Source organism: Alternaria alternata (assembly GCF_001642055.1).
Source record: "Alternaria alternata strain SRC1lrK2f unplaced genomic scaffold CC77scaffold_9, whole genome shotgun sequence".
NCBI lineage: Eukaryota > Fungi > Ascomycota > Dothideomycetes > Pleosporales > Pleosporaceae > Alternaria > Alternaria alternata.
In genome coordinates, this window is record NW_017306198.1 from 609,540 (window position 1) to 620,255 (window position 10,716).

Here is a 10,716-nt window from a genome sequence, read left to right on the forward strand (position 1 = left end):
CCTCAGTGTACCCCTTGAAGACCAGTAATGGCAATCAATCTAGTTTGTTCATGCCCGAGTGGCGAGTGCTTGATGGTGATGCTGTGAAGAGAAAGGGAAGTAGCAAAGACGATCCGGCGAATCTCGTCGACATGTCTTGTTCAAGTGTGGCGAGATCATCGTGTGGCGGCTGTGGCGTAGTGACGATTGCTTGCTTTTTGACAAATGTGGGCCATGCCTGCTGCCTGTTCTGTTGGAGAGCCAGGCGTAAAGGGATTTGCAGTGCCTGTTGCACAGCATGTTGGTGATTACAATATCATCAACGGTGAAGGTCCGACAGGATAACCTGTTTTGCGGTGCGGGCGGGTACAAAAGCCGCACTGTGCCTGACGATCGATACGCGGGTTTCGATGCATGGATCCATGGTGGTAGTACCGAACAAATAAGGCGCGGTGCACATGGCAAACAAGGTCTGGTGAGAAATGACACAGGTGAGGGTGGCTGAACAGCGGGCGATGGGTTTGGCAGTGGCTGACTCTAGTCGCTCTGGCCGATGCAGCGCTGGACATGAGCGTTTGGGCATGGATCGGCGTCGTGTCACGGCCAGTCGTCTCCATGGAGCAACACTCGGCTGCTTTGGAGTGTCGGCAAGAACGGTAGATGCAGGATGGGCTGCGCCACCACACCGGCTCAATGCTCGTGGTCTTGTCTAGGCCGTCGCCGTCTTGGTGGGATTGGCGGGCTCAGCTCAAGTGTGCGCACAGCATCGGGGTCGCCATGGCAGAGTCTTCCTGGCAGGCCTCGACTTGGCGGGCGAGGGCGACCATGAGACGAGGCTCGAGAGTGGTGTGGCGTCGACGTGTCTCGTGTTGCGACGTGGTTGTTTGGAGGGCAAGTTCTTGGATGTTTAGCAGTGGGTCGTGGTGGTGCCGCGTGGTTGGCCGCCGCGATACACAGCCCCAAAAGGCTTGCGTTGTTCCGCCGCGCTGCTCTGAGGCTACCTCTTCTCTGCTGCCGAAATTCATCGCCGGACTGCCTCTTCGTCTCCCCCAAGTCGTCTGCACTTATCGCGCGCCCATCGCACGGTAGCCGCTCGCCATAGAAGGGCCGTTGCAGTCGAGATCCCGTGATTGCCTGCTCAGTTGTTCCAAGATTCGCCGTCCTGCTTACTTAGCCTGGACTGGAACCATCAGCCACAAGACTGCTCCAACGGGTCCCTCGTCATCGGCACCTTGACTACCAGACGACCTGCACCCTACGACCCTGCGACGGCCTAGTTGCACCACGTCCAGCATCGCATCGCCTCGCCATTATCCTCGCCCCTCTGTCTGCACCTCGCGCCTCGTGCCGACCCCAAGACCCCTCCCGCCCGCTCCTCTCTTTGTGCGCAGCCGCCGCCGTGCCTGCGCGTTTCTTGCTGTTCGTCTGCCCGAGCCGCAGTCTGCGACCGAGGGCACATGCGAGCAATCTAGCCGTGGTCAATTGCGAAGCTGGCGCTTTCTACAGCCCAAGTCTATCTCGAGTGCTGGTAGAGGACTGTCCTTTGCGCGCTTCCCCAGCCGCTGCATCGATCCAAAGGTTAGACGAGCGATCCATGCATATACCACCACCCGCCGCATCGTCGGAACGACCCCATGCTAATGTGACGTGAAGATAGCCTCACTGAACCCTCGCGCCATAGCACATCATGGCCGCCTCGACGCGAGCAATCACGCCGACGCCTACCGGCCCATTCACCACCCACAATGGGCCCAACACCCCAGGATCCGCCGCGCGCAACTCCCACAGCGGAGCCACTTTTGGAACCCATCTCACAAAATCCCCCGGCGGTCTATCGCCGCGACTCTCGCCTCAGCCGCTCACCGGAGCCGCTGCCATGGCCGATGAGCGCCGCTTCCGCGAACAGTCTGCGCGCCAGACAAGCCCCAATCCCGCTGTCGCCGCGCTGCAAAGTCTGAACGGCAGCGTCCAGCCCATGAGCCATCCTGCAGACGGTCCGCAGCAGTCCGCGTCGGCGAACTCCAAGGCTGACAAGATGACGAAGCCGCTCATCACCATCCCCGACCAGATCAACGTCACAGGCGACAACATGCAGACAAGCCCAGTCAGCCTCTCGAGTTTTGGCGATGGTGACGCGCCAAACGCGCCGGGTGCTCCTGCGACCGAAGGTGCTTCCGCCAGTAATGCAGGTCGGGAAGGCGCGTCCCAGCAGCAACCGCAACAACAGCATCACCACCAGCATCATCACCAGCTCATCGCCCCAAATCCTGGAGACAATCCGGGCAACCGCGCATTCACGTTCCCCGGGCCATTGCCCCCGGAGCCGGACCCACGCGCCCCAGCTCGCCAAATGAGTCTGCCTGGATATGGTCAAAACACGCCCAAATCACCTTCCACAAAGCGTCACAAGTGCCCATACTGCTCCACTGACTTCACTCGCCACCACAATCTCAAAAGCCATCTGCTAACCCACAGTCAAGAAAAACCATATGAATGCCCCACCTGTCAGGCGCGTTTCCGTCGTTTGCATGATTTGAAACGCCACACGAAACTGCATACTGGCGAGCGGCCACACACGTGCTACAAGTGTGGCCGCAGGTTTGCACGTGGCGATGCGCTTGCGCGACACAATAAGGGTCAGGGTGGCTGTGCGGGCCGTCGCTCTAGCTTCGGCATCGATGACGATCTCGGGGACAAGGGCGACGAAGGCATGGATGGTGTCATCTACACGGGCGAGCCTGATGGAGAGGGAGACGAGGATGATGATGGCAGGCGCGTTAGCGAGCCGGCGCGCAAGAGACAAAACACTGGGAACTCTACCCAAGGTTCGTATTCTCATCATTCCAGCACTTACCCGCCTATTGCTGCGAACCGAAGCTCGAGTAGCCAGAACAACTTGCGCCCCTATTACCCAGGGTCTTCTGCGCAGCCGACTAACGTCTCGCCCAAAGCAGCTCCTACTAGCATCTCGTCGATTCAGAACGCAAACACCCAATCCAATGTCTTCGCCCAGGGTGGTATGACCGAAAGCCCAAGGCCACTGTCGCCAGGCCAGCAGGAGCAGCATCGTCTGGGTGCTCCCGAAAGCAGTCTCCCTGGCTCACGGTCCCCTAGCCTGTCGCATCACATGCACCAGCAGCAGAACTATGCTCGTGGGAGGGGAACCCCTCCCGTTGGCCTGGCCCCGCCCAGCACGAGCAACGGTCCTCATCTGCCCTCTCTACCAGGCCTTAGCCCCATGCCTCCTAAACAGGGCTCTCAAGGCGGCAAAAGCAACGGCCCAAGCATGCTCCAACATCAGACCATGGCAGCCCCTGGAAGCAGCTCGCAGCCGGGCAGCATGTCCAGCCATGGCGGAAGCGGAAGCAGCATGCGCGAAGTCATGGGCAACCAGGTCGATGTATGGCAATATGTCCGCGAGATAGAAGCTCGTATGGCGAGAATGGAGAAGGAACACAACGACAAGATTGCCACGCTACAGCACGAGATCACAACGCTCCGGGCCCAATTGGCCCAGCAGCATGTTAACAACACGCAAGCCCACCAGCAAGGTCAATAGTGTGAGATGGCTCCAGTAGTCCCAGTGCTTTTTCTGCTTGGTGCGGGTCTTTGCCATGAGATGCAGGCGTTGGGCGGAAGGACAACGGAGGCGTTATACGGAGTACAAAACCCAAGATTGAGTAACAGACGAGATTTCAGGCTTCTACATGGATCAACATACGTCAGGGATCACGACGAGCATGTTACAATGATACCCCATGCTAAGATTACTCCCAATGTTTGGCATTTTCCTACTTTGTTCTGCGGTTGCTACCATTCATACCTGTATATTAGACTAGTTAGTATTATCTCAGTGTTCCATTGCTAGAAGCTTCTCTGCGACGGTGATGACGAGGCACATGTTCGGTGAGTGACGTGAGCTGCCATGCCAGCAAAGCGTGTGAAGCCACGCGCCCAGCATGTTCCTGGCAGCGTGGGTAGCACAAGGGACAAAGTTGACGAAGAATGGCGGAGAAAGTCAGTGTTGCTTCGGGCGGGCGAGAATTGTCTTTGCTGAAACTTTGGTACGCGACAGTCGTTGCCATGGTGGTTGCAGAAGTGGTAATGGTGGGTGCGCAAGAGCGACGGACCCTTTGCGGCTAGGCATGAGCTAAGAATGGCCCGCCAACAACAGGGCTAAAGTGCTGCACCACTGCGCCCAGTCCCGAGCCTTTCTCCACTTGGGTGCTACACGTCAGAGTACTACCCCCAAAACTCCTCCTACAACTCACCCAAGACAGTGAACCCCTCACCGCACCCTGCCCTGATTTATGTAGATGGATGGCGAGCTGCTGTCCTGATAGGCGCAACCGCGCGAAGTGCCCGCCCTTGACGCCCAATCGACGCTGCCCATAGCCGCGCTGGTGATCCCACCCGCAGAAGCCTCGCAGAAGCCTGTCTGCTTCGCGGCCCACAGTAACACCAACGAGGAGATCCACGCCGCCTCCTCACCATGTCAGACTCGCACCGCCGCCGTAGTAAGAAGGACCCGGACCGCGAGCGCAGTACCCCTCGCACCAAGGACAAGGATAGAGATCGCGACCGGGAGCGCCATAAGAGCAGCAGGTCCCGCAAGACCCGCTCGTCGGCGTCCAAGGAAGACGACGAAAACCCACCATCCAGGCGCCAGTCGACGGACCGTGTGCGCAATTCGACATCGACGTCGACATTGACATCGTCGCAGGCCTCAAAGTCGTCGCACAAGATGGCAGTCGTGCCCGAGATGGGACGCCGCGGCTCGTTGGGCTCCGAGAACACGTCGCGCATCAGTTTGCCCTACCCGTCGCATTCCAAGACATATGCGAAAGAGAGCATATATTCCCGGGACGGTGTAGAGAGGAGAAAGTCTACCTTGACTCCGGATGCCACAGATGGCGAGGCATCACCAGGAAGGGACGATGAGCGACCAGTCGCACCACATCCCCCCAGCCGAGCACCACCCCCACCACCGCCGCGCGCACCGCCGAGTCCTCCGCTCACTGCTACCACGGGCGCAGATCTTAGGAAGGCGGCCAGTGCGAACAGCATGCGAAGAAAGGATCCAGACATGATTGCCAGAGAGATGGAGGAGGGCCGCCAAAGCGTAGACAGCGGTACGCGCATGACTTCCACGGCGGGCCCGCGGATTGCCTCGCGCTCCAGCATCAGGGACGAGGACACATTCGACGGCACCGACCTCACCTCCACCACCGGATCGCAGCCTAGCACCATTCGCGCCAAGTCGCCCCCACCAACGACGAGAACGAGAACTGTGAGCCCATCCCACGTACGGCCCCCAAGTAGGACGTCAGTTCCAGGTAGAACATCAACACCCGGCAGGACGTCAACACCCGTCAAAATGAAGACGAGAGCACCCTCAGAATACACACTCGACTCAGAAGCAACTTCAGTACTACAGGATCGCAACTCTCACCATCGTCGGAGTCAATCACCCCCGCGTTCTGATGTCTCACCATCCTCTGTCAACGATTCGTCACCACGGACACCTACCCAACACTCGGTCCTTCCCTCCAACGTATCGTCTCTCAAGGATGGACCACCTGTCATCGAAGTCATGACGGACCCTATGTCGCGTACACAATCGGTAGACCCCAGCTACGCTCAGTCGCCCATGACCCCTCCGCCTCCGCCTCCTCCTCCAGCCATGATGGAAGCTCCTCGAGTCGATTATCTCCTTCAGAACGGCGGTTTAGCCAAAGCCATTCCACGGAGTTTACTGGCCGCTATTGATGGAGTTCCAGCCTCCGCTTACTCTCAGTATACCACACCAAGGCTATCTGGAGCACAAGCCCACGATGTACGATCTTTCTTCAAGCCTCTACAGAATGTTCTCAACAGTTACAATACCGTCATGGACACAAGCGGATCGTTGGCGGTAGCTACTGGTTATCGTTCGGTTGCGCGACGTCTTCTCGATCGCCTTGAAAATGTGTTTGCTCGTAACATATCCTCGGAGCACTGCGCATGCATGATGTGCTTCGAGCAATCGGTCGTGGAAGATTCTGCGGGCATTAATTGGGGGGAAGTTTTAGAATTAATATCCGGACGTTGCGAATTGCCGACTTGGCCACCTTACGAGGAAGGTCCCGGACCTGGACTAGGCATATCGTCGGATCTGGAAGCACCATGCCAACGCATCGATGTTGATGTACCCGAACAGTATCGCGAGCACTACGAGAAGCAGTCAAAGAAGACCAAGGTCGCGGTTCAGTCTTGGCTATCAGACCAACAAGACGGTGTCCCCGAAGATGCCGACGACGAGACTCTGACGTTCATCATGCTCACCCGCCTAGAACAGCCTCAACGCCCGCTCTTCTATGCACTATTGTGGGGATTAGAAAAACTTCCGAATCCTCGCACACAAAAGCCGGACAGCGGTACACCGCCGTACCTGGCAAAAGCTGGACTGGCGCTGCAGCGTTTATATCGACTCTACACTCCACCGCGCGACCAGTTGGTCGTCATGTATCTCATCCGCCATCCAGATATGCACAACATGCTCGCTACCTTGGCAGCAGTGACTAAACACGAATGGGAGATTCTGGTTTCTGGTCGCTTTGATGGGTTCCTTTGGTCAGGTGTCGAGGATATGGCTGATATGAACACGACCCCTCCCAGGACTGGCTCGAGAGCAGGCCGGCCCATTGACGGGCCGCAACGGTTTGCATCACCCGCAACTCCCAATCGATACGGCAACTTCAGCCCCAGTCCATACTCTCGACCAGGATCCGCCCGCCCTGGGTCTGTCCGCCCGCCTGGTGGAGCCCCTGTGCAGATCGATGAAGAGACTGAAATTGCCGTGCTTGCCGAGATCGAGCGAGAGATCTACCTTGGTATGGAAGCCATGGAAGACGCATTCGAGCAGCTTCACAACCAAGCCGAGGGTGTGCGCCGTCGTCTGCGCGAGCGCGCGGCAGCTTTGTCAATGGTGGCGCAGCAACGTAGGGGCGCCGGAATTGGTGGCATTGAAGTCAGAACTGACACACCAGCCAACATGCGCGATCCTGATGAAGGTGTCGATGATCTGAGGAGCGAAATTGGACCGGACGACTCAGCTAGCAATGTCAGCAACAACAGGAGAAGGAAAGCACACCGTGCACGCGAACGAAGAACACCAGCACCGGTTGAGGAGGAGAGCGAAGAGGATGTTGCGCTCGCAGAGAGGATACGCAGACGTTTCTAAGGTAATCAGGGGATTCTTGGGACATTGCATTTGCGGTGGAGTTTGTTGGCGGCGTTTGGTATTGCTAATGATTTTGGGCCATGGCTGATATGACTTATGGCTTTCTGACGGCTGAGATATACGGATACCCAGTTTGAGAGCGTGGGGGATTGATAAGATATGCTTTCTTCCATGCGAGTAGGGCCGCGAAGTAGTTCAATGTATACCATTTGCTAGGATTATATACAAAATGACGTCACTGATGCTTGTTTACACAATGTCGATTGGTTCTGCAGGATAGTTGAGATTCAGACAGGAAAGCATCAAGGCTGTAGTGATGGTGATGGTGAGACTGGAGGGTGTTGATGGTGCTCCAATCACCTAGCACTGTCCGACAAGCGATGAGACGCATAGCTGCGATCAACCCCGCTCAACCACGCTGGGCGTCGTCGAGGTGTTCGTGTGGCGCGAAGCATTGGCGAGGGTGATGGACGCAATGCCAAACCAAAGCCTACGCGAACTTGGTGCGATGGCGATGTTTGTAATTATACGAAGGCCTTGCTTTTGTCGGAGCTCATTAGCTGGACGCGACCCATCCCTGCACGTTGACGCGCCGGACATGCATGTCCCTCTATGACAACAGAGCGCGGGCGGGACAGTAAACAGGCCAACAACCACGCCGGCGGCCCATACAACGACCCAAACTCGTCGTGTTTGGATACCATCTGGCTCAATTATCCTAGATCCGGACATCTGCGTGCTTGGATTCCTCTGCTGCCGGTCCCCCACCATTCGCTGTTGCCCTTGCAATTGGGTGTTTACGAAGCAAGCCCTCTTTGGTAGGCGCAGACCACGGAGCCCTCTGTTTTGGACGCAGCCTGCCACACGGCTCACTGCCCTCTTGTACTCTCACTGACGCATTCCACCACCAGATCTCGGCCATTTTTCTGCTCGATCCGCTCCTCGGCCACCTTGTAGCGACCGTAGCGACGACGGCCCTTCCGCTGTCCAACCAAGTCCCTCGCTTTACCCCAGGAACCGCACACGCGCATATCCTCGATTCGCCTGCCCTGACCGCATTACTGTATCAGCATCAATACATCTGGACATACGCCCCACGACGTTTTGGACACGACGTTGCGCACATGGCCGATCTGGGCGCCAACGAGTCGGTCGATCCGAACACCCTCTACACCAAGCAGGAATGCATAGGTGGCGGTAGCTTTGGCAAGGTCTACAAGGGCCTTGATCGGCGGACTGGCCACACGGTCGCTATCAAGGTCATCGACGTGGAGAATGCCGAAGACGAGGTTGACGACATTATGGGTGAGATCATGATCCTCTCCGGCATGAGCTCGCCATACGTCACAAAGTACTACGGCTCGTACCTTACCGGCTCAGACCTGTGGATCGTCATGGAGTTCTGCTCAGGCGGAAGTTGCGCAGACCTGATGAAGCCTGGCCAGATAGCAGAGGTGGAGATTGCAGTCATACTCAAGGAGCTGTTGATGGGCCTGACCTATCTACACGACGACCACAAGCTGCACCGAGACATAAAGGGTACGTGCAATGAACCAGACTCACGCACAGGAATGCTGACGTCAACATAGCGGCGAATATACTAGTCAGCGCGAATGGTCAGGTCAAGCTCGCCGACTTTGGCGTTTCGGGACAGCTATCAGCGACCATGACCAAGAAGAACACGTTTGTTGGAACGCCCTTCTGGATGGCACCCGAGGTCATTAAGCAGTCCGGTTACGACGGGAAAGCTGATATCTGGTCTCTGGGCATTACCGCGCTCGAGCTGGCCAACGGCGAGCCTCCTTATGCTGACATCCACCCCATGAAGGTTCTTTTCCTCATCCCAAAGAACCCACCACCAACACTACAAGGTAACTTCTCGCCCGCGTTCAAGGAGTTTGTCGATCTGTGCTTGCGGAAGGACCCCAAGGAACGTCCGAGCGCAAAGCAACTCCTACAGACAAATTTCATTCGCAAGGCCGGTAAGCCCGCTCGTCTGCAAGAGCTCATCTCACGATATCAGGACTGGAAAGTCCGATATCCAAAAGAGGCAGCCGAGTCAGAAGATGAAGCCACTCCTGTGAAGAAGAGGGAGCCAGTCAACGAAGATTTGTGGGATTTTGGAACTGTGCGGCCGACAGGAGGTGCTAGAGGTCCAGCGCTTGCCCCAATGAATGACGCTGGAGCCAATGCAAGGAACCACTCGCCACAACGCAAACCTGTCACGCAAAACAGGGGTGGCTATGGTGACGAGAACGACGACACCATTCGGGAACCCTCTTCGCCGACCAAGCGTTTAGCACCACTGCAGACTCCAGGCTCACCCGACCCTGTGAGGACCGCCGCACGAGTACCGCTGCCAGCATCACCAGAGAAGAGAACAGCTCCTTCTTTTCCACAACCAGCCGCAGAGCTTCCACGAAAGTCTCCTGTACCTGGCCTCTTCCAGCCGCCACCCAACAGAGCACTAGTCACGCCAACTAAGCCGTCAAATCCTCAACAGCCAAGACGACAGACACCATTACAGCACACCTATGATGATTTCGTACAGAGGGAGATTGCTGCGGAGATGAATGCTGTAGAAACTACACCACAACAGCGAGTTCCAACTCCAAGTCGCGCTTCAGTTTTGCCGCAGATGACCATACCCGAAATACCACCATTCCGTGGACAGTCTGCCAGCCCTGGACAGAGCAGTTCGCAGAGCCAACCACCCAAGCCGTTACAAAGCCCTATTCGAACACAGCAGCACGCGCCGACTTCATCACAAGCTCAGAAACCTCTACCGTCGCTAGTTGGACAACAAGAACTGCCACTTCTGGCTGGACAGAAGCCACTTCCTCCAACACAACAATCGTTCACATCCTTCAGCCCAAGTTCTGCATCGCGGCCTGATTCAGGATCGTCGAATGATCCATTTGGCGGCCCGACGGCCTCGAGTTGGCAGTTACCGCCAAAGCAGCAACAAGTCGCACAGTCGCCCCCTCCACCGCCACCACACATTACCAAGCCCTCACCCATGTCTCGTGGCTCCTTTGGTAGGCCCAAACCGACGCCTAACCACCCTAGCCTCGTTCAAACGCAAGGTTCTCCACAGGCGCCTGTCGAGATAACAGCACTCAGCGGCGTGGTTATACCAGCTCTTGATGCTGCACTATCTCGCCGTAGTTACCATCTCAATGTCAAGAACAAACAAGAATCTGCTCGATCACTGGATGACGCGCAGGGCTTCATCGAACGCAGACGACAAAGGCAAGAATGCCATGACAAGGTGGTTCGCCTGGTCAATGAAATCAAGGGGAAGTTTGAGGAACTGGATCGATGGGACGAGAAGGGAGAGGTAGGTATGGGTGGGGAGGTCGCGGGCTTCCTGGAAGGTTTCCTTGAGGAGGTGCTTGTACGGGTCGAGCCAGCAGACGACTAGTGGGACTGATTGCATCCCCGATACTTGATTTGGCGCTCATGCATATGGGAAGGTCCCTTTGGGGACGTTGATGGCTCTCGTGCGATTTGGC

The 10,716-nt window shown here is 56.9% G+C and overlaps 4 protein-coding genes across 4 annotated transcripts; 3 read left to right on the forward strand and 1 right to left on the reverse strand.

Moving 5' to 3' along the window:
• Positions 1 to 34: 34 nt before the first annotated feature.
• CC77DRAFT_1008371 (hypothetical protein) lies at positions 35 to 1,004 on the reverse strand (the record flags this gene model as incomplete). Its single annotated transcript, XM_018523530.1, has 2 exons — positions 35 to 224; positions 742 to 1,004. 2 exons carry the CDS (start codon positions 1,002 to 1,004, stop codon positions 35 to 37), a joined length of 453 nt encoding a protein of 150 aa, XP_018386607.1.
• A 623-nt stretch (positions 1,005 to 1,627) lies between these two features.
• CC77DRAFT_854839 (hypothetical protein) lies at positions 1,628 to 3,738 on the forward strand. Its single transcript, XM_018533444.1, has one exon. It carries the CDS (start codon positions 1,667 to 1,669, stop codon positions 3,536 to 3,538), a length of 1,872 nt encoding a protein of 623 aa, XP_018386608.1. The 5' UTR covers positions 1,628 to 1,666; the 3' UTR covers positions 3,539 to 3,738.
• Positions 3,739 to 4,159: 421 nt separating this feature from the next.
• On the forward strand, positions 4,160 to 7,401 carry CC77DRAFT_854877 (hypothetical protein). The gene has a single exon (XM_018533445.1). It carries the CDS (start codon positions 4,472 to 4,474, stop codon positions 7,199 to 7,201), a length of 2,730 nt encoding a protein of 909 aa, XP_018386609.1. The 5' UTR covers positions 4,160 to 4,471; the 3' UTR covers positions 7,202 to 7,401.
• Positions 7,402 to 8,325: 924 nt separating this feature from the next.
• On the forward strand, positions 8,326 to 10,625 carry CC77DRAFT_1060883 (Pkinase-domain-containing protein; the record flags this gene model as incomplete). The annotated part of the gene is made up of 2 exons (XM_018528369.1): positions 8,326 to 8,740; positions 8,791 to 10,625. The coding sequence occupies 2 exons, from the start codon at positions 8,326 to 8,328 to the stop codon at positions 10,623 to 10,625; spliced, it is 2,250 nt and encodes a 749-aa protein (XP_018386610.1).
• Positions 10,626 to 10,716: the final 91 nt, after the last annotated feature.